At 40.4% G+C, this 24,177-nt stretch overlaps 1 protein-coding gene across 1 annotated transcript in view; it reads left to right on the top strand.

The window, feature by feature from the left end:
• Positions 1–273: 273 nt before the first annotated feature.
• Positions 274–24,177, top strand: part of LOC128378636 (protein kinase C beta type) — a 79,104-nt gene continuing 55,200 nt past the window's right edge. The window contains exons 1-2 of the mRNA XM_053338203.1: positions 274–619; positions 2,360–2,391. Of these exons, the coding sequence (XP_053194178.1) occupies positions 441–619; positions 2,360–2,391 (211 nt within the window). The 5' untranslated portion in view covers positions 274–440. The remainder of the gene's footprint in view (positions 620–2,359; positions 2,392–24,177) is intronic.

The raw sequence follows: 24,177 nt of genomic DNA, 5'->3' as shown, positions 1-24,177 counted from the left end.
CACCATTCAAATGTTCTATGTATACATCCAAGTCGCAACGTTATCGCAAAAGCATCAAGTCTCTTTCTCTATCTCTATCTCTTCTCCATTCGCCCTCTCTATTTATCTCTCCTCTCTCTCTCTCGCTCGCTCTCTCTCTCTCTCTCTCTCTCTCTCTCTCTCTCTCTTTCGCTCTCTCTGACAGTCAGGCTCTCTGTGCGCTCATAAGAAAAGGAGGAAGCAGAAAGCAGCGCAGCGCAGCTGCAGCCTGTCAAGTCAGCCGAAGGACGCGATAACAAATATCCAAACTACCGAAAACTAAATTAGCTGATCGGTTTTAAACTCCTTCGCTCAGAAGAACGCACGAGAAGCCACTTTTCTGAAGCCAGAAACGCTTTTTCCACCAACTTCCGTTGGTTAATTAAAGTAGATAGAAAGATAGTTGCACAGATAGCAGCAGAATGGCAGACTCGGCGGCGGCCAACAGCGACGGGGAGGACGGACCCCGCGAGCCCATGCGGGGCTTCGCGCGCCAGGGAGCCCTTCGCCAGAAGAACGTGCATGAAGTGAAGGACCACAAATTCATCGCGCGCTTCTTCAAGCAGCCCACCTTCTGCAGCCACTGCACCGACTTCATCTGGTGAGGAGCGGACAGAGGGATGGATGGAGGGCTTCACACGGACCCTCCATTCATGACAGTTTTTGAAATGTATTTATTTCAGTTGGTTTATGCATTTATTAGTACATCACATAATAAGGTAAATACATAATTTGGTAGGCTATGTAATTGGTAGGCTATAATGGTATTTTAAGTTAATTTAGTCATGGGCAGAATAAAAGGAATTCACTATAAAGACAATAACAGGACAAGTTTCAGTTGAACAATGAAGCTCTGGTTAGATCATGAGTTAATGACTTCACAGCTTAAATAAAGAGGTAAAGGGAGAGATGAATAATGAAATGATGAAAAAGACAAAATGGCTGTAGACTAAAATGTTTGTATTTGGTAGTATTACATCAGTAAGTTACAACGGGATAAATAAAGTGGGAGGGATATACTGGTTACACAGTTTTCCCAAAATAAACATTGATTTTAGCCTTATTCATGGACTTGTTGATGCTATAAATGTGAGGTAGGACAGAAGCAAGACGAAGAGATATGTGGGCTGCACCAATAAAAAGGAATGGCTGCAGACCATTGTTTGATGGCATCAAGTAGGCAGAGGAACTGAGAGAGGCTGAGAAAAAAATGCAACATGTTCTCCAGTGGTGGTGAAAGGCAGTGAAAATCGGTGTGAACGTAAAGTGCTATGTGTCTTAAACACTGGCTCAGTTGCTGACACAACTTCAGCCTTCCTCCTCATTCCCCCTCAATTTTCTCCTCTCAGTCACCTGTGCAGACTTGTCACCAGCCCACCGGGGTTTACTAGACAGTGATACAACGCTCGGGTTATTAAATGAATTTCCGGCTCTAGGTTGGCCTAATTTGTCCCGTTTCTTATTATCTTCACTGTGCACTATTCCCTAAACGGCCATTATTTAAGTCCTGCGACAGGCTTTTTAATTTGTGAATGGCTAAATGATTTGACCTAGAAGACTGTGCGTGTGACCATGTATCTATGCGTATGTGAGTGTGCAGTATATGTGCGTGTTCGTGGGATTGTCTCACAGGTTGTAAAATTCCCTAAATAGAGGAACATTGTGCACCCAGTCTAACAGCTTGACCCGTTTCAACAATAAAATCTATCTATCCATCTATCTATCTATCTATCTATCTATCTATCTATCTATCTATCTATCTGGGTCAATAAGCATAATGAAAAAGAACAATGAGAGCACTAAGTGATTTCACACCCCGAGAGATGATCTATTTGTAGCCACAATATGAAAATGAGCAGGGCTGAGTGTGCGTTCGTGCGTGTTTGTGTGTGTGTGTGTGTGTTTGTGCATGAGTGCGTGCGTGTACCTGCAAGCATCCCAGCATTCTCTATACCACCAACTAGGTGTGGTTGACCATCTTGCCCTGAGGCAGCTGCAATCCAGCCTCACAGCATGTGTGTGTTGTGAGTGGACCTTAGTTGACCTCAGTACATGCACTGTACTGTTTGTACAATAATCGAATGTCCTCACTGCCTGCATACTTCAGTGGTGGTGTGTGTATGAGTTTTCTGCCCTTTTGGATGGAAAGCTTTAGCACTGCAGGACAAAAGTGGCAGATAGTATTTGACATTTGCCTCCATGCAAATGTCTTGAGGCAAAGAGAGAGATTTTCAGAATTCCTCTGCCAGGTTTGTTTTCTCTTTGTGTGTAGCATGTTTTCATGTGCACGTCTGTGCCTGCACAATGTTCAACCTGTTTTTTGCTTATGTTCTCTCCACAGGGGTTTTGGCAAGCAGGGATTCCAGTGTCAAGGTACGTGGACCAACTAGTCCTCATAATGAAACAGAATTAATGTGTCTATTTCCAGTACCTCCCAAAATGACATGTATGAATATTTCCAACGCCCTCTATAGGAGAGATGGGAACCGCGTAGGTTGATGGCACCTACACTCAAAAACGCCCCATAGGAGCGAAATATGGCACTTCAAAACCGTTCCAAATCACTGTTAGAATATAATGATGTTGCTGTGACAACGCTGTGGTTAAGGTCTAGTTAGGTTTAGGCACAAAAACCACTTGGTTAGGCAAAGAAGTTTGGGTTCAAATCTCTTGAAGTGTGGTTAATACTTCCTTAAGGTTACGAAGCCTTCATCGTCATGGCAACTGTAAACACTACAAATGTATGTTGTTGTTTTTTTTTAATGTCCCAAATCTCAGTTGGAAACTGGAAGTGAATGGAGGTCTCCCGCAGCTAAGTCAACTTCCTGCAATCTAACTGTAGCCATCCACCCAAACGCCTCCTCCTAAAAAGGCAAAATCACTTTAAATCTGTGTCGTCTGAACTGTGTCACTCCCCCCAGTCATAATTACGACCGCCACTAGATGGTGTAAACATAACTACAGGTTGTTTTTGCGGATCTGAGTTTTAGACTTTTACTCTACTTTAGTCATTTGCACATAAAGTAGGAGTTCCGAGTTGGTGCTCTGTGTTATTTAATGGCTGAATGTCAGCTTTGATGTCGCTAGTTTCTTTTCTATTTTTCTGTGTTTTGTCTCTGTTCTCATATCCGTGTCTCTCTTTGGTCCTTCCATTTCCCACTTTCAGTCTCTCTTGAGCTTCACACTACAAAAGCAATCTTTTCTTAATAATTTAATAAGTTTATTTTCTGTTCCTCTCTTTATCTCCTTAATTCATCTCTCTCCCCCCCTCTCTTCTAATTTCTTTACTCTCCACTATTTCTAAGCTGGACCTTTGTTGTTTGTCTGTTGTTTCTCTCTCTCTCTTAATTCCATTACTTTCTTCTCTCTTCTTCCCTAGTAAATAATTTAATCTGGTTTTAACATGTTTTCAATGTATGATCTACCTATTTCTACATGTGAAAGATGAGGTTCCAAGTTCTTGTTTCTAATTCACAAAATGGCAAATTCATGAAAATATTGCACAAAAATATGCTGTCAACTTCACTTATTCTGATGAAATGAGGCCATGTCATTGTTTGTTCAGTGTTATTATTTTTAGCAAATGTTAATGAACACCATTACCAAGGCCCAAATCTTGACTGCATATGTCACAAGATTGACAGGCCAGTCAATCTAAGTGTACATTTAGTTCACAGTGTAGCGATCTGAAAAGAGCCTTGAAATTTGAGATTTAGATGGGAAGGAAGAACGACACTGTGAAGCTCTCACTCCAGTCTCAAACAAAATAAAAGGACAACAGGATTTTTGACATATTACAATATACAGCGTGGTGGGTCGTGTGGTTGTTAAATGCCAGAGAAATATTCTGTTCCTTACATCAGGGAATTTAGCTTTTTCGTATAAATAGCACAACCTAATATTATGTCTCAGCTTTATTAAAAATGAGTAAGAAAAGTCTCTATGGGAAACAATATAGTGCAACAGAGGCGAGTCTGGTAGTGGAGGCAGCACTTTGGTGCTTTATTCACAGAGTGGAGCATGTTGTAGGTGTAGATTTAGTTATGGATATTACTGTAGGAAGGCCTCAGGAAGTAAATAGATATCATGTTTATTACTGTGTTATGGTGACTGAGCTTCAAACTGCCTTAGCTCTATCATTAAATGTATTTCTTTTAAAAAATGGGCAGAAATAGTGACATGTCATTGTAGGAAAAGGCGCAGGTGTTAATAATGACATTAGTGATCATTTGTGTCCCAGTAAGTGATGTCAGTGTGACAGTGAGCCAGCACACACAAAACCAAGACCTTGAAACCGAAGCAGAGAATATATTTGATTATTTCCACTTGTGTTTTAAAGTCTGGCATGTCAAAATGTCAGTAATAAAACCTCTAGTGTACTCAAGAACTTTAAAAGACAAATGAGCAGGAAGCATTCTGTCTCCAAGTCAACTGCTTTCACCCTTGATGGAGGATTGAGTTAGTGTGTTTGTTCATTTGGGATCAGTTCATCAACAGCGATACAGTGTTCACTTCCTTTAATGGTGCAGCAGAGCAATGACACATCTGATTTTTGTGGCTCTTGCTGGATTCATATATGCAGTAGTAGACATTGATGAAACTCATAGGTGCTGTAGGTTTTTGCTGCCATTCTGACTGATCATAGGGACTCACAAACAGAGCTGTCCTAGCCGAAGGTCATAACACCACCCTGTAGAAAAAAGTAACCCATCTGTGTTTCTGTGTTGTGTGACATTCAAATGGTCATTTTAAACAAATGCAGAGTTAATCATAGAAACACTTGGGAGACAGTTTTCTACTTTGCTTTTCTCCCTCCCTTCTCCCTCTCCCTCCCGCTGTCTCACTGTCTTCCTGTGAGGTCCATCATCTCTATATGTTACAGTGGAGATTCATTTCACTCACATCTGCATCTGGTTTGTAGCTGTTATGACGAGAAATGACATCAACCATCAGAGAAACATAGTTAGATGACAACAATGTTGAGGTGCTTTTGGACTTTTGTGTTTTGTATCAATTTACATGTCTTTTTTTTCTACTTGTACTAACAGCCAACTGGATGTGTTCAAGGATTTTCACGTCTCCTAGCAACAGTGAAAAATTCAGACGCAGCCGTCTATATGCTGTAAGATGGAAGAGATGTTGTTTGACACAGCAGTGGCTTTGCTGGTAATTAGCCTGTGTGAATATGTGATGGGTCAATAGTGTCCTTTTAGGGCAAGCATCTGCTGCGCTGTAGGAACCCTCGGTGCTCTCGGAGATGAAGGTGGGGCTTTTGTAGGTCTGGGGGCACCTGGGCATGGTCATTGGTGGATGGATGGAAGAATGGATGGATAGAAGAGGAAGAGGGAATGAGAAAAAGTGTCTGACATCTGACATTGTTTGTGTGTGTGTGTGTGTGTGTGTGTGTGTGTGTGTGTCTGTGTCTGTGTGTGTATGAGTGAATAATCACCACCACTTAGCAACAGTTTGCACCTACCTTCTTCCATCAGGTGTGTTTATCCTGAGTTACTCTCTGACCCATCTGTCTGTCTGGAGCAGGGTATCACTTTCCTAGAGCTCAGGGAGAAAGGGAATTCCTTTGCAAGGTCACACACACACACACACACACACACACACACACACACACAGAGTAAAGTGAGATCAGGGTTTGGGTGTGCTTTGCGTCTTGGTTGTGTTTGAGAGTCACATAGCAGAACTAAAGGCTGACTATTAGTGTTTATGCAGCATTATATACTGTAGTGCATGAATAGATAGATTTATGGTTGTGCAGTGGTGAGAAAGAGAATAAAGGAAGAGACATTTTTATAGTTATTTGACTTTTCAATCACCCGAAGCTGTGTAAGAGAGATCGTATTAAATGGTCTGCATGTTTAAATGTGAGCTTTGTTTATTTACATGGTGTCTATGGATCAATTGTAAACTCGTAAGTCGGTTTCCTCTGTCTATAATTTCACTCCTTTCTTACAGTAGTTCATTTCCATTGTTGGTGTGAAATAATTGCAGATGAGCTGCAAAGCAAATGTGTGGTTTCAGCAAAGCTAAACTTTATTCACGGTATTGACATTGTGCCCTTTGTTCCTCTTGGTCTTTAGTCTGACTTGTCATATTTGAAAAAGGAAGTACATTTTTATCGCTTTTTTTAGAAGCAAGTTGGAGGGAAATTGCTTTACTATCAAAGTGTAAACAGTTAAGTGTACTTTCAGTTAGTGTACATGTTAGTGAACATTCTTGATTCTTGAAGTGAAGGGTTACGGTTAGGGTTAGGGTTAAATGTATGAAAGGCTATGCGATATTTGATGATGCAAGTCCAGCTCTCTTTATTGGACGCATATATACACACACACACACACACACACACACACACACACACACACACACACACATGCTTCTGACAGTGGATTAGGTGTGGGCTGTGCATGGCCAATCCTATAACTTTCCAAAATGGACAAGCCGACATTCACACCCACTTCACGCAGAGTTTCTCTAGTTCTGTGGACGTGAGAAAGGATTCAGTTTTTGACCTTCTCTAGCTTCTCTAGCTCTTCTTTTTCATTCATTACACAACAATTTCTGTCACGTTTCATGTGAACAGCAGAGTACAACACTATGACTGCCTTCAAAGAGTGACTGTCTAAAATATATATATGTAAAAAAAATTCCCGTATTTAAACAATATCACGTCCCCCTCACCTTTCCACCTTTCTGTGAGGCTGTTTGGAACAACAACTATAAAACACATTTGATTTCCAACACGGTCAGACAGCAAGTCATAAGAAGTGCACTGAGCGACCGTATAAGTCAAGCTTTAGTAAGCAAGGGGAGGCTGGAGCAGCACCCCTAACAGCAGCCTGTAACAGGTTTCGTAAAGCAGCAACAGCTTGTGGTAAGAAGGAAGTGGTGGTGGTGTTTCAAACATGATTTGATGTTTTTTTATATCTACTGAAAGTCAGCTGATATGAAGCATATAATTTGTATTTCCTGTCTGAGACTGTATAATTTCGCTTGAGTTATCTTTGTTAATAATTGTCTTGTTGGATATCCGCAGTATTTTCAAAGTAAAATGTATGTTTGGTACATTTGCAATATAAGCCTTTATTACAGACAGTAGTAGAGGGTAGAAACTACAGGAAATGAGAGAGAGTGATCTAACTAGAGACTAACTGAAGACGTTGCAGTTCATGGTCAGTGTCTTCTATTTTCAGTTTCAATAACACATCATCAAATATCTGTTGTTTAGAGAGACAAACACATCCAGCAGTCCACCACTTGGCTATCCAGTTGTCTGCTCAGTATGTATTACATCTATTGTCCTCACATGAATTCAAATTGATGAAAGCCATTTTTCTTAATGAAGGACAAAACCACAGACTTTAAACAGCCACCTTTGAAGCCCAGGAAGTGTTTTTGATTTTAAAAATAGAGCTTTAGTTTTTTGTTGATCAGGAAAACATGTGAACAAATGAACCCTGCTCGTATGCTCACCTTTCCATCTGCTGTACATCTAATGTATATTTCCATTTGTCGTTTTTTTTCAAGGATGGGAAAAGTGAATGAGTACAGTACAGGCAGAATAAAAAGGAAGGAAACCTCATTGCTTTGAATGGTGGTTTGCTCAGTCTTACTGCAAATGCATGTACTGTCCGGGTTTTGTATATTGCGCAACTGTGTGTGTGGTATTGCTGGTCAGAGCAGCTCTCTGCCTCTTTGTATTGTTGTTGTAAACAGTGAAGTGTAATGCATGAGTGGGATTCTGCTGTGTAGTTTTCCATACATGAGAAAGAGTCAAAGACCACACATGTTGCCAGAGGGAACTAATTGGGCGGGTTTGCCAGTAAGGAGCTGCTGCACCTGTTACAGCACAATGTTTATTCAAGGGGATTTTATTGCTAAACCAATTTGTATTATTACCACTAGGTCCATATTCACTTAACAACTGTTGCTGATATGATTATAAAACTATTCATACCATGAAAAAAAGAAGCACACTTCATTAAAAACACAATACCTGAAGCTTAGTGAAATCCCTGCTGCTGTGTTTTTCAGCTAAAATACACCTTCACAAATAGTCATAACTAGCTGCACTGTATGCATGTGCATTTCAGTTCCCTTTCTCCGTGCAATACATCCACATTATTAAAATCCAAGGCTCATCATTGTCCATACGACAGACCTCAATGATTTCTTGATTGTCTTGGCTCTCAGTTTATTTCATTCCAGTCCATGTGTCCATTTAGTCATTTCAAACTCACTGGATTAGAGGTGTGCACTAAGCTAAAGGCATCTTCAGACTGTGCAACATCAGTGACTGTGTAAGTTTATTGCATGTCGCACTATGTGAGACAGATAAGAGAACCTTGGTTGCAATCCGCGTCAGAACATACAATATTCATTTGAGCGATGTCAGAATGTGCAATGATGAATGAATGATGAATTCTATCGCTATGATGTAAATAGTAAGAAATGAAGGCAGAGGCGTGCCAGTACTCCTGTCATCTATCTTAGTTTGTGACTGACATGTTTATTAAGGAGAAAGCTTGTTTTTCCCCAGAACTTGACTATGACTATGACGATGACTATGACATTTACGAAATGTCTTGCTAACCAGTGTATTCTGTATAATTTTTTAATTCAAAATCCAACTAATCAAAGTAAGAATGATTGGGAGTGCTTCTCCCTGTTTCTCTAACTCTAACCCTTGCTAGCTACTTTCAAATAAAGGCAAAAATATAATATTTAAAAAAAAGAGAATAGGAGTGATTGGCTTATAGACAGAGCTGAAAGAGTTTGGGGCGGGGGGGGGCACCTGTGGCCCAATCACATGATGATAATATAGCTTGTCCTTTATAATGTGATGTTTCTTAAGAGTGTTTATGAACATATTTCATATTTCTTTGTATTGGGAGTGTGTGTGTGTGTGTGTGTGTGTGTGTGTGAGTCTGTGCACGTGTGTCATGTTCCATTTAATGAACCGGCGAGGACTTATTTCCTTAATGGCTGCTTTTGGTGCTTACCAGAACTGTGTGTACTGTAACACTTCCACGTGATTGGTTTTGTGTGTGTGTGTGTGTGTGTGTGTGTGTGTGTGTGTGTGTGTGTGTGTGTGTGTGTGTGTGTGTGTGTGTGTGTGTGTGTGTGTGTGTGTGTGTGTGTGTGTGTGTTCATTCGTGCACTTCTAAATGGGTGTGTTAATAATGAGTTTGGTTTCAATGTGTCACTGGCGGTCAAGTGTCCTCCACTGTCTCCCCACAGCCTTAATGGACAAATTATCCCTCCAGAGTGCTTTAGAGGGATGGAAGGAGGACTGGTTGGCAGGAAGTGTGAGAAACATGGTAAATACGTAGCTAGGGAGGAAAAGAAAGAAAGAAAAAAAGATAGAAAGAAAGAAATGCATGAAATGATGGAAAAGAGAAACGAGATGAGAGATTAGAAAGGGGAGGAGACAGAGGAAAATGGAAAGAAAAAGTGTGGGTGGAATTCATAGAGGAAAGAGGGAGAGACAAAAGGGGGAGAAAGTGAGTGGGAAGGACGTAGGAAGGAGAGGAGGATTACATTTCCTCGAAAGTCCTGAAGAAAGTGGATCATACAGTAGCAAGTGCAGTTAAAGCAGAAGAATGAAAGACGTGCAATATTTGAATGTAATACGAAACGTGCAGTATAGAGGAAAGAGCAAGTAGGTTAAGTTTGGAAACAAAAGAGGAATTTATAAAGATTGCGGAAGGATGAATTGGGTTAAAAATAAAGGCAGATGCATGCTTAGTTCTCTGTAATATATTCAATCCACCATTACATAAGACATCACATCCTAAAAAATCCCCTTGCAGTGTATATGAGCTCTTATTGTGCATACTGTAACATGCTGTGTCAAATCGTGGTACATTTATTTCTGTTCTGTATGATTTAAGATCGTACTCTGGATCAAGAGGACTGCACACAACTAGAGTGGCTACGTCCTACAGCCAGAAGACAATTACATACAGTATATTCTAAAAGAAAAAAAGGGAATAAATTAAAGCAGGCAGATGGTTTAAAATGAGTGAAAAAGGTATGCTGGAATGACACTCTAGCAGACAGGTGGTGGGTGAGATTTTTTTTTTCTTGCATGCAGAGGAGATAATGGACAGGGAAGAAGGGGTATATAAAGCATGCGAGAGAGAGAAGCATAAAATGGTGTAGGCACAGAGTGTAGATTGCACCTGAAACAAGCCCATAAAGGTGTCGTTAGCTTGTTAGCTGCAGCTATTAGCCCTCATCAAAAAGAAACATGTATGTTTTAAAGGGGGTCTATTCAAGCCTCCCTATGACTAAGGGAGTCATCTATGTTCAAGTTTAATCGGGTGTCTTTCGCTTTCACCAGCAACCATTGAGCTGCCGCTGGGCACGGTGCCCGCGCTTTGCTTCTGAATTCACATAATACGTTTTCTCCCTTTTCATGAGTCTATCTGGGTTCAAATGAGTTAGTGAGCATTTGCAAACATTGGCGTCTGTTGGCGGTGCCGAGCGCAACTCAGGTGCTTCTGCAACTCCGACCTGCGTGGGTGGGAGGTCTCCGGATCCAAAACCTGCCTCCTACACACACAACTGTACACACATACACACACACTCACACTCTCACACACACACACTCACACTCACACTCACACTCGCACTCACACTCACACTCGCACTCACACACACACACACCTGATGTTAAAGTGTATCATTGAGATCCTGAAGAAAAGGGAAGTGGACGAAAACATATCTGACTCTCTCTTCCAGTCTTTTCTTTTTTTTCTACCTCCTCCTCCTTCCTCATTTCTTTTGACCTGCTGCTCTCTCCCCTCCACCTCACTCCATTTTTTCCCCTGTTTTTTTCCCTCTCCCTCCTTGTACCTCTCGGTGTCCCTTCTCTCCTCCTTCCTCTAGCTCCCCACTTGTCCCTCCCCTCCTCTCTCTCTCTCTCTCTCTCTCTCCATCTCCCCCTGTTTCTCTCTAGTGGCTGTGTGTTGGAAGCTGTGGGCTTTGATGCTTTTATAAATAGCCTAAGTGTTCCGCTGAGAGTACCACCAAATGGGATGGATGGATGGATAGATGGACGGATGGATGGGTGGTTGGGGGAGTAGAGAGGGGGAAGGAGGAGGAGGAGGGAGGGCTTGAGTGTGTAGGTGTGAAAGGAGAACATTGGAAAGCGCCAGAAAAATGGCAATGATGAAAAAGCGACAGAGGTGTTTATTAACAGAAAGCACCGATGGAGAATAAAGTAGAGAAACTGTCGGGTTCTTAACACTGCAGCAGAAATGCCAGGAGTTGAAGAGGCAGAGGCTACTACAGCTGCTCGATACGTCCATACACAGAAAATTAAACGGCAACTGTTTGATGATCAGTTAATCGTTTAAACCAATTTTCAAGAATAAATATTTTTAAAATAATCTGATCCTTTTCTTGATTTGTGAAATAAATACAATATTTTTAAATTAAAATATCAGAGCCCCTGAATTAAAGAAGAATGGATACCTGAGATTTGAGATTTTTATTATTTTATTTTCACAACTAGTTCACCTTGAATAAAAAATAACATTATGTAGTCTTTTTTAAAGTAGACTTCAATTCCAATGATTCAATGAGAAAACTCTGCTATAATAAGTCCACTCTGTACTTAAATGTTGTGCTACTGGTCATTTTATAATGAGAATTTGAGCCTGTGATTGTCATTTCCTTGGTAAACAGACGTGTGTGTGTGTGTGTGTGTGTGCTCCATGTCTGTATGATATAGTACAGATATAACGTATATCAAAATTAATGAATTAGAGTTAGTGCAGAATATCTTCCTGTACATTAGTAGCGTGGTTAAGTTAACACAGTGTTAGCTTTCAGCAGTCAGTGTCATGCTAACCGTCAGTGTAGCAGCTGTAGTCGATGCTGTGGATGCATTGTCTGAGTTCTCAAAGTCAGTCAGCAGATTATTGTAAGCGAAGCATCGACCACGTCCAGTTTGTCAATGACTTTATTTGCAGCATTTTCAAGAGTTCCTGTTGTACATCAGCACTGTGCGGTGTTTGAAGCTGTGCTACTGTAGTACATAGTGTCAGCTTATTGATGGGGCCAAAAATATTGCAGCATTATAGTGTATTGATTTTTCCCTTGTTCCCCTGGTGCTTTTCAGACACAACAAACTTGCATTCTAAACAGGTTGCACTCATGGCACACAGCAACATAATACAGAATGAATCATATGGTTGAGATGGGAAGGCGAAGTGTGAGTATTTCTAGGGCTGTCGTGCTCAAGGAATTTCTCCTGCGATGAGTCAGGCTGGCTCAACATCATAGTATAGGATCTATACAATGTTAACGCCATTTTTGGGCTGGCGGGATCAAGCTATGTTAGTCTGATAATATGTCAGCTGAATTAAGCAGCAGGACCAGACACTAAATTATGTTGTAGCAGGTTGGCTACAGCTGAGTCCACTTAAACCTGGGGTTTATGGACCGGCCTTTAGATTGTATGATTGGTGGAAAACGACTTTACCTCACATGTTTAATGGCAGCCTGCTCGACCACGTAAGAGAGTTTAAGCATATAGCTGAGACAAAATATTCATACAGACGTATTTGTAACTACCGAGCCTCAGCACTGACCCCCTGCCACCCGGTGCCCAGCTCTATCATGAGGGCTGGCTGCCAGGTAGGTTAGCTAGAGCTCAGTGTACGAGACGTAGCATGCTGTGGGTGGAATCCTCCACAACCGCTGTACATTCAATACATACACATTCAAGTGTAAAACAAGAAGATGAATTCAAGAAGTGGAGTTATAGATTAAATCAGAATGTCTTTAATTAATTCATACAGAATTATGCAGAGTTAAATAACTGCGAAACAAAAATGAATTAATTCATTAACACAGCAGACAGATGGGTTATCCACAAATACAGAGACGAGACCTGCTGGTCTTTTTGTTGAAATTTGACAGCTGATTTTCAGCTTTTAGTAAACATGCATGTAAACTGAGACTCTGTCATGTCTTTGTTAGTAGTAGTTTATGTGACAGTAACTACAGTAACACCCAGCGTGTTTCCTCCCAGAACAGCTTCCTCTTCTCACTTTAATGTGGAGGGTGTTAAAGAGCTAGTGTGTGTGTGTGTGTGTGTGTGTGTGTGTGTGTGTGTGGCCTGTCATAGGCTCCTTTTAAGGACAAATTTCAGACTAAAGAGCAGTTAATTGGGGACGGCTTGTCTGATTGGGGGCAAAAGCTGTGTCCCCAATTGGGAAAAAGCAGATTTTTTCGGTCAGTGGTTATGGTTATGGTTATGGTTAGGCTAAGTCTCCAGGAAATTAAGTCTATGTCTATGTAATGTCCCCAAAAGTGACCCAGGACATGTGTGTGTGTCCAATGCCAGACATTGCACTGTATGTGTGTGTCCAGTTCTGTATACTGACAGAAGAAGTGAATAAGAGTAAATCAGCTTAAAACAGGACATGTCACTGTTTCGGTTTATCAGTCCATCAGCGGTGGCTGTCTGTGTGTGTGCGCGTGTGTGTGTGCGTGTGTGCGTATGTGTGTGTGTGTGTTAATCCACAGGTTTGTGTGCAACAGAGTCTAATTTTACTTGTCAGCGAGGGGCAGCTCCTTCTGCTCTGATCTACTTTCACACATCTGAAGACTGATCACTGAGCGTTTGTTTGTTTGTGTGTGTGTGTGTGCTTGTACCACTTTCAGTTACACATTGACAGACAATCTCCTTCAGGGTTTGGCTGTCCTTGCTGCTGACATTTGTGGTAATAGTAAACCCGTTGCCACGGTGACACCTTGGAGACGTATCAGGACGGATCAGACAGCCAATGTGGGTCAAGATTGTTCGACATCTCAGTCTACAAACACACACACACACACACACACACACACACACACACACACACACACACACACACACAAAGACTGAACACAAACTACAGGTGTTTCTAAATTTAGATTTGTCCTCCTCAGACTGACAGAATAAGCAAATGTGAACGTGTTTGAGGAAAAGATATTATCACTTCATCCATCAAATGTGATGAATTTGAATAAAGAGCAAGGATCCAGAAAATCAAGACCTTAATTAGAGTGTGCTCATCAGAAAAACTAAATGTCTTAAGGAAGGGGTTGAGTGGACATTTTGGTGTATAGAAATGTGTGACTCCAACACAGGAGATAGCTGTCCTCCTATATGTCCGGCATCCAACAAACAGTCTCATTGGTTTAAGTTCACCCTTGAGCTTGATCGCTCCCTGACTGTAACCAAGTCGATTTTATTTCCTGAATTGAACTAAACGCTTAAAAGAGGGGTTGCAGATCAGAAAACATTCACATGAGTCATTTATGAACAGTCACACAGTTTAGGCGTTTAGTCATTTTGGTTATCAGGCTGCAGTTGATCGCTGACACTCTCATTTGTCAGACGGAGATAACAACTCTCCAGACCGACTAAGATTCAGCTCATTAAACTGATGTCTTGTTGGATATTGACACTTGTGTATGGTTGTAACACATTAATAGGTGCTAACTGTTGGTAGCATTGCAAATCTGTGTCAGTCCCAGACAGAACCGTCACCTACACTTAACCCTGTCGATAGCTGGGAAAAGGCCTCCACCAGCTACTGTTGGCAGGTACTAATCAGACATCAATTACATCTCCTGTGAGGAAGATCTGAAACTTTGACTTGATGACTTTAAGTGGCAGTACTCTTAGTAGCAGTAGTAGGGTTAGGGTTGGGGTTGGGGTTGGGGTTCAGGGGTTGCTGGAGGACATAAAGTGCACTGACCTACACACTTGGGCTATCCCTGTCCTTTGTTGGTGTGGTGTGTAATGGTGTGGATGGTAAACGGGGGAAGTATGGCAGTGACTATATGTGTTTCTGTGGTACAGGTGTACCAGTACCAACTATCATCCGGGGGACCAGGGTTTGAATCCCAGCGCTGGCAACCCCAGGTCTCTCACTCTTAGGGGAGCAGCCATCATGGCCACGTGTCTCCCAACTAAACAAAACTACAACATAAAAGCGGGTATATTAACCTCTGTATGTTTCTTTTCCTTTTTTATCAAGGGTTATGGGGTAAAAGGATGGTTGTTAGGATGTGTCGTGTGATACAACCATTCAACCATAAAATAAATATAAAATATATAAATAATATAATAAATTGATATTATATTATATAAAACATAAATAATGGATAATGGAAGAATAATAATCTGAAATCTGAAACTTTGACTTGATGACTTTAAGTGGCAGTACTCTTAGTAGCAGTAGGGTTAGGGTTAGGGTTAGGGTTTTTTTATTAGTATTATTTTATTCATTCCTAATCCTGGTACAGTGGTCTGTTAAAAATAACCAGGATTCACCTTGGTTAGTTATGTTTGTCCCTGAGGTGTTTCCCAAAAAGTGTCAGTGTTAATAGTTAACAAGGCTGCAACTTTTATTTTGACGATTATCTTCATTATTGATTCATCTGCAGATTACTTTCTTGATATATCGCTTAATCTTTTAGTCTGTGAAATGTCAAATGAAAAAAGTGAAACATGCAATTAAAAGTTTCCAAAACTAAAGTTAACACATTCAAAAGTGTTGCTCGTCTCAAAGTGGACTTTCCTAATCGCCATGTTTGTACCCACCAGACATACCGTCATGAGTCATTTTAGTGTGGGCATTATTACTTTTAGAGAACACCCAACATTTTTAATTAACACAGTAAGTAACATGAGTTGGTGGTAAATTCCCATTGTACTGAACAGACTCATCCTTTTATTTTCTGCAATTACCCCTAAACCAAAATAATTATAAATTGACAATGATACAATGATACGTCTTAATGTGGTTCTTCTCCTTCAAGAAGAGGTTTGTGTCAGACTGATGCTTGAACAATCACATTGTATCATAGATTTATTTTTTGATACCTTTTTATAATTTCAACATAATTACCCATAATTAGAGAGAGACTATCCTGCAGTGAAAGCTCTACAATGATGTATTCTTGCTATAGTTTTGTTTTAATGTAAATGTAAATGTCTGTAAATGTAGTCTGAGGAAAACTAAGGGTCTGTTACAAACTCTTCCACCCACTCACTGAAAAAAAACAACAACCATATGCCCCCTCAGCTCGTCCCTGTCTTTAATTATTCACTTTCCCAGCACTTGTCTCCTACGTGATCAACATTACGGGGACTTTAGCACCACTCAGTATTTGTTGTCAGTAATATAGGTGCTATACAAACTGAACCCGATCAGTTGCACTCATGGTCCAATTGGCGTTGATGATGAAGAAGCTAAATGTCTAAAACGTGAATCATGGTGTATGTAGGTGGGATGGCCCACCTGGATTACTAACTGCTGGGGCAGAGATGCTGCTGTGCTGCTGTTGTGGGTTTCAAAGTATTCTTTGAAAAAAAAAGGCTTGCAATTGTATAAGGACTTTGCTTCCAAACTGAGTACCAGTATTGGAAAATTAAAAGCAGAAAACAGTGATATAATGCTTAGCAAATGTTGTTGGAAGGTTGGTTTGGTCAAAGTTTAGTCCAGCTTGTTTTAACCCTTAAACAGGCAGGAGTGAAACATTATATGATGTCACTAGTTATCTCATTTGCACTGAAGTAAAGCATTTCTACAAATATATGTTTTTTTTAATATACTTGGGATTTCATGAGTTGTATGTCCAAAAGGATACGTTGCCCCTATTAATGAATTAAAATGGTCATAATGGTAAATAATTGAATGAAGTGGTACATTCTTGCCTTCCCTGGTCATTAATACTAGTTTCTAAACTGATTTTTTATCATTTATATCAAAGTATAGACCTACAACAAGCTTCAATTCTACCAATCCAGTTCTATCAATTCAAGGCACATACTATTGAACTATCACCTTAACCAATCATGCTCCTAACAGGCTGTTAAAGAGACCGTATGTCCTGGTGCACGTTGCCTGTTTAAGGGTTAATATCATGTTTATGGTATGTTAATGTTGACTTTACAGTGTTTTCCAGCCAGCAGGTTTATGATGTGTTTAACCTATAAGCATCCCTGGCAATGAATGTTTATTTCTCAACATGTTTCCAGACAGTTCACAGCAATAAGGACTCACTGTGTGTGTGTGTGTGTGTGTGTGTGTGTGTGTGTGTGTGTGTGTGTGTGTGTGTGTGTGTGTGTGTGTGTGTGTGTGTGTGTGTGTGTGTGTGTGTGTGTGTGTGTGTGTGTGTGTGTGTTTACATCTTCTTATATCACTGGCAAAATCTAAATCTAAATATGGGTAAACATATTTGCTCCATTTCTGTGTACACTTCAAAGTCGCTTGTGTGTCTGTGTGCATGTGTTTAGTGTGTGTGTGTGTGGTGTGTGCGCGCCTGTCATCTGATGGAGACCAGCTAACTATGTCACTGTCGCTCCTGAGATACTTTAACCCGTTCATCTACGGGTGGTAACCTAGCAACAGGGACAGGAGTGCAGTGATCCCAGACCTCTTTTTTTCTGTCTGTCTCCATCTCTCCATCTCTTTTTCTTTATTTGCTTTTCTGCGTTTGTGTCACTCCACCTCGCTTTTTTTCCCCCTCATCTGTCCTCTTCCACTCTGTAGCCTGCTCATTCCTCTTTCTTTAAATAGCTTTTGAGGAATCTTTGAAGAATCCAGGGTTTTTTGGGATGAAATATTTAGTTTCTAGTTACAGTAAACTAGTAACTGTAAGTATTATAGTTTGTGGGTTTATGTGTTATATGACTAAAGTGTGTCTTTAGTTTTAGAGATATCACCTCCGCTGTCACCTACAGTGTCTTCAATTTGACTATTTGAATTCTTTTCTCAATATAACCACCACTTAAATAACCTTGTAGTGTGAAGCTTTGCTGTTTTTCAATAAAGCACATTTAAATTATATATTGCAAAAAATAAAACCCTATAGATATAACTTTAGATATTTAAGTTTGTGTTGTTCAGCTGTCTGTCTGTCTGTCTGTGGCCTTGGCTGTCATGATTACTAAAATGTCAAAACATGTTCGTTTGTTGTGTGTGTGTGCGTGTGCGTGTGCGTGTGTGTGTGTGTGTGTGTATGTGTGTGTGTCTGCGTATGTGTGTTTGCACATACAGAGAGAATAATACGCAGCCAGGCATCACTGGTCTGTTGCCAAGCATTGAGCGAGTTGTTGTAGACTCTGTCCTGCCCTGCCCTCGAACACACACACGGAGAAACACACACAAACACAAGGCCTTGCATCAAGTTTCAGTCTCAGCTTCTTTCAGCTGTCAACATCTGAGAAATTATCACAAAGATGTTTTTTTCCATATTTCAATTGACATAAATGGAGAATAAATCAGCTGTTGTTGTGTGTCTGGCTGTAATACAGTAATACTGGTACCCACACCACCAGTCAGCATCATATGTCTTGTTTTTCAGCCTTTATAAGCAAGATGAACGGTGGTGGATTGTATCATAGTTGCCATGTCACATCTCTAAAGATGAAAAGTTCTGTAACAGCAACTCAGCTGGTTGAGGCAGATGGCCGCCCACCTATAGCCCGGCTCTGCTCGATGTTTCTTCATGTTTTAAAGGGGAGTTTTTCATTGCTGCAGCCGCCATGGGGGAGTGTTGGTGTCTCTGTAAATGAAAGATTACAGTCTCAAACTGCTCTATGTGAACAGTACCCTGAGATAACTTCTTTTGGGATTTGGGTGCTGTATGAATAAAACTGACTTGACTTGACTGGACTGTAGAGTGTGGAACCACTGAAATTTCATAAATGATGCAACGACATCCAACTTAATACATTTTGTCACCTTGCAAAGCTTTTCCTCTCTCCTCTCTTTTCACCAGACAGGTGCTATGTATGTACACGTTTAAGACATAATCAAAAGTACACATAAAAGGGCTTTTTTCATCGTTGTAAGAGAGAATTAGTAGTTTTGAAAATTGCATCTATCCCACTGACTGATGCTTAATAATGCATGGCCGTGGCTCAGCAGGTGGAGTGGCTTGTCCACTAATCACAGGGTTGGCTCCTTTCTACATGTTGAAGTTTTCTTGTGTCAGAAACTGAACCCACTGATTGCTTCCATTGCTGTATGAATTGGTGAATGAAAGGGAAATTGTAAAGCACTTTGGATGATAAAAATGATTTATGAAATGCAGTCCATTTGCAGTTCCGTAATGCATCAATTACAGTGTGCCACAGGATTATATGGAAATAGCGCACATGCTGTGTAGTGATTCAGAGCACATATAGAAGCTTTTACAAAGCAGACTATTGTTTGCATCATTTTTTATTATATTGGTAAATTGATTTGTGATGAGTGATATTTTAGCTGAAATTCACAGATAGATTGTTGACCACTGCTAATTGAGAGTTGACAGCAGATCCTCCCTGTGAGTGTTGTCTAGTATATTAACAGCACAAAGTGTGGCCTAAAAAATGACCCGACTTGAATCTATACTTTCACAAACACAGCAGCTATCACAGGGTTATTGTGCTGGATTTTGATTGAATGTGTCCATGATAGAGTGACAATTATGAGTATCTTTTCAAAAGATGGAAGCAGATATCATAGGATCAAATCAGACTTGTGGTATTATGAAAGAATGTGTTTTTTATAATGCAATGGATGGTAGCATTTTTCCCAACTTGCATTTAGTTCATTATATGGTATTCAAAGCTGTTAGTCTCATCCACTCTCTTGTTAATATCTGCAGCTCTCCACTTTCACCCCTCTGTCCTCTCTCTCCCACTCTTCCTCTCGCTTCCCTCTTCATACAGTACCACTCTCTCTCTCTCTCCTCTCTCTCCTCTCTCTCTCTCATTGAAATGAGTAAATCAGTAGATTAGATAAAACTGCATGTTGACGGTGATGACTACACTATTCAGCAAATTATATACAGCAAGCACTCATAATGTATGCATTCAAGCTTTGCATTTCTCCAACTTATTCTTTCCTACCTTCAGTTTTTCTTTCCTTTTTTCTTGCCGTCTAGTCCTAAAACAGCTGGCGCTGTTTGCGGGGGAGAGAGACAAAGTGGCATAGAAGGGTGGAGGGAGTGAGGGAGGAGGGCAGCAGAGTAGTGAAAAGTTGATCTACAGTACAGGAGATTAGAGGGTTGTGTGCGTGTGTTTGTGTGTTCGTGTGTGCGTTTGTGTGCGTGTGTGTGTGTTAGCTGGACATGTTCAGGTCACACTGTGGAGGTAGATGTACAGCACTGCTGGTATGAGAGGAAACTTAAGAGCCCTTCAAACACACACAAACAGACAGAGAGAGAACAGAGCATAGACAAACAGTGTAAATGTCATTATTTCTTCTTTACAGTTAATGATTCATGTTAGCCTCTTCTCTAGAGATTAGGGGAATCAATTTACATATAAATAATAATTCTTACATCTATGATTGTGATTCAATTCACAGATTCCAGAAAAGGTGATTTTTTTTGTATGTTAATAATGTTATTGATATTAAAACAATTAGTCCTTTTGGTGACATTTGGATTGAATAACTTAAGAATTAGCTCACTTAAATGTATTTTCACGTCAGTATCCAGAGACTAATGTTTGTGAAGCACCAAACTCTAGCTCAAGAAAACCAACCAACTCAGAAACACACAAATAACTCAGCCAACTCTGATCTGGCAAAGAAAATAAATTAGTCCATCACCTCTTTTATTTCAAAAGACTTGCATCCCCACGGTGTTGAGGATAAGGACAGGTTTCCATGGTACTACTGTGCAGCAGAGGATGTGTTTTTCTACTGCAAGACACATTAATAACGCTGCAGTTATTGCCTGAAGATAGAGCTTTTTCTGTGTATTGAACCAAGAATCGACTCACAATGGAGGAATGATTCTGAATTAAATGATGGCACCAAGAATCAATATCTAATCACATTGATTCCCCAAGATTCTATATGTCTTGTATCACTTAGGGCTGAATATTGATCGCCAATAGGTTGAGTTGAGACCAAAATGTGGCACACGTGGTGTACAGATGTAATGATTAGTCAATTAATAGATCAGTGTATTGACACAAAATTCACCTGCAATATTTAAAATGTCAATTATTGATCAGAAATTGGAAAGGTTTTCTGCTTCTGGCTTCCTTTTTTAAAATCTTTCATCAGTATAAATCAAACATCTTACAGTTGATCGGACAAAAGAAGACATTTTAAGCCATCACTTTAAGCTCTAATAAATTGTGACTGGCATTTTTGCTATTTCGTGATATTTTATGGTGTAAATTATCACCAATCAATCATTTTTCAGAATCAGAATTGTCATCAAATCAAATTGCAACTGTGTAAGTTTGAATCAAGGTTAACAAAAAGCAGTTGTGTAATAATATCAAACACGGGAGATAGACAGACAGAGAGAACAGTGGAGACAGGAAGTAATGAAGAAAGAAGAGCAACGGAATGAAAAATGGCAGAAAAAGAAACAGATGGATGAATCAGACAGAGAGGAAGGAGATGAAAAGAAAAAGACAAACGGAGAGACAGAGGGATCTAACAGACGGAAATCAAGACAAGGAGATGGAGTGAATGAGAGACGGTGAGAAGGATGTAGTGAATTGAATGAGGGAGACAGAGAGAGAGAGAGAGAGAGAGAGAGAGATGGAGTGAATGAGAGGTAGTGTAAGGGTGGAGGTGTAAGCTGGACCATGTAAAATCATCTTGTGCCAGACTTTTTTTTTCGCGGCGCTGGCACAGAGCTACAACTGAAATCGAACAGAGCGTGAAGCCAGCCAGACTGTAGTGTCTCCCAAAAAAAAAAAAGATTGGATTTCATTGTTTTGGTCCCTCTGGTTTTGTCTAATTGAATGTTACACTAATGAAAGGGATAACATGCTGCATTGGCTGATATGCACATGGGATAAAGAGGTCTAATTCTGCAAATATTGAACCCAATCACAGTCGTCGTAACACTTTAACAACAGCTGAGAAGAGTCAAAATGTGTTTCTCACTGCTGTGCTCCGTGTGATTCTTAGATTAAAAAAAACACAGCAAGGCCACTTAAAGAACAGATGGACAAGAAACCCTTATGAGTAGAATAGAAATATGAATAGAATTGTTCTATAGCCTCAAACGCTTTTTCACAATTATTCAGCATGACCGTTCTTTTGGAAACCTTGGCATCAAAGAAACACAATTTTTTAAAAGGGCGCTTTTGTGAAAGTGTAATAGACGCTTTTGTTTATACGAGGTTGTTACTTTCCTTACGATCATCGCCAACTGGAGGTCACCGTTTGCCTGCCAAGTGAAGTCCTTTGTGGTTTTCTCATGAAAAAAACATGAGAAACGATAGATGTAGAGTTGGAGGAGGAGGAGAATGGAAAGGAAAAAAAGAGAGAGGATGGATTGATAGAAGGGAAGAGAGAGGAAGAGGAGGAGTGATATGGGTGTGCTGACTCACTCTGACCCTTCTCCCTGCTTCACCAACAGCATTGTGGGTATTTATACATTGGCGTAGGCTGCTCAGCCCCCTTATATAAGCCCTTACACACACATACACACGCACATAAGGGGAGGTGCCCAAGGTGAATGGCATGTTTTGTTCACATTATTGACTTTCTTCCTCCTGTTTTTCTCTTCTTTATCGTCTTGCCCTTGTTCTTCGTCTTTGAGATTTCCACCCCACTCATCAGGACGTTTCCTCCTCACTGAGACAGTAGGAAGAGCAAGAAACAGGAACGATCGTCTGTCTCGCCTGGACCTTTTAACACTGTGCCAGGTCTGCTGGGCCGTAGTGAGGAAGAAGATCTGACGGAGACAGGTTTTTTTTTTCAGTCAGTGAATCCAGCCAGTCAGAAGACCAGTCGATATAAGCGTCAAATAGTCATCTAGCTGTTTAATTAGAAAGCCAGAGCTCATCTAGTCAGTCAGAAAGTAATCAGGCTCTTCACACCGAACACACATGTGCAGCAAGATTCTCAAAGGGGTGTGCAGCTTGAACTGCCCTGATTTTCCTGACACGTTATGTATCCAAATCCCACATCATACTGTGTCATCAGTGTGGAGGATGCATATTTGTACAGTAAAAAATGGAGTTACTGCCGGAAACCAGTTAGTGAAGCTAACCTGGCTGTGTTCAAAGCGTTACAACAAAAAGTGAAAGTACAGAGATAGCAATATAGAAGTGCAGCAAGAGCAGTTCATAAAATAAGACGATCGCTATACTTCCTGTTATAAACCCTGACATTTCCCTTTATGGAAAGGTGTCTTTATCGTAACGTGAAACTGACAACATGCCAACAACACTTTAGGAATATAGGAATGATGAAGCAGAAATTCTAACCCACATCCTTCAACTTTAAAAGTCTGATTCAATCCATATAAAAATCTTTTGAACATGTGCAATGTCCTCTTCATAATACAGTGCAACAACATCACACTACTAATCTAAGCAAAGCCAAGCGACTGCTGGCAGTAGCTTCATGTTTACTGGACAGATGGTGTGGTAGGAATCTTCTCATCTAACGCTTGGCAAGATGGTGAGTCAGCTAAAATGTTGGACTATTCCTTTACGCAGACTGAAAGCCCCTCTTCCAGTGGAGCTCTTTCTTACAATAAGAAACTCCATACAGAAGGTGTTAATTACTGTAAATGTGCCCATTATGGTGAATAATAGCAGAGTTGTGTTCAGATCTGACACATCCAATCAGTCAGGTGTTAATTCTAAGTACTTCATAATAGTCAGCTGATCAAACCATCATTAATCAAGCAGTTATACTAAGATATTACAGCTAGAGATGAATAAATGTGACATACCAAAGAGCATGTGGTAGTATTAAACCTGGCCACTGAATCGAACACTATCCAAATCTGGGACATCATCATACACTGTGTCACTGCGTTTCACACACAGATGCATGCACGCACACATTGGCAGCTCATTAGAGGGAGAAGCTGCGTGCAACATCCGTGTTCTGCCAACATATCATAAACAGAGTATACTGGAACGAGGGGATTGAAAGAACTAGAAGGAAGGGAGATGAGTTGAGGGGAAAGACAGAAATGTTACGTAATAAAAATCCTGTAGATTTAGTCCATGAATGAGTTATGAGAAACATTAGTCCAGATAGTAAATGATGACTGATATGGTGAAAGATACTTAACAAATACATTAACTGTCATTTGTTTGAATCAACAGAAATGCAAACGAGTTCACCTCTGCAGCGTGAAGAACAGTTTTCA

Source organism: Scomber japonicus, chromosome 18 (genome assembly GCF_027409825.1).
Source record: "Scomber japonicus isolate fScoJap1 chromosome 18, fScoJap1.pri, whole genome shotgun sequence".
NCBI classification, from domain to species: domain Eukaryota; kingdom Metazoa; phylum Chordata; class Actinopteri; order Scombriformes; family Scombridae; genus Scomber; species Scomber japonicus.
The sequence above is the reverse complement of the archived record's forward strand: the minus strand, read 5'-3'. Positions and strand labels throughout refer to the sequence as shown.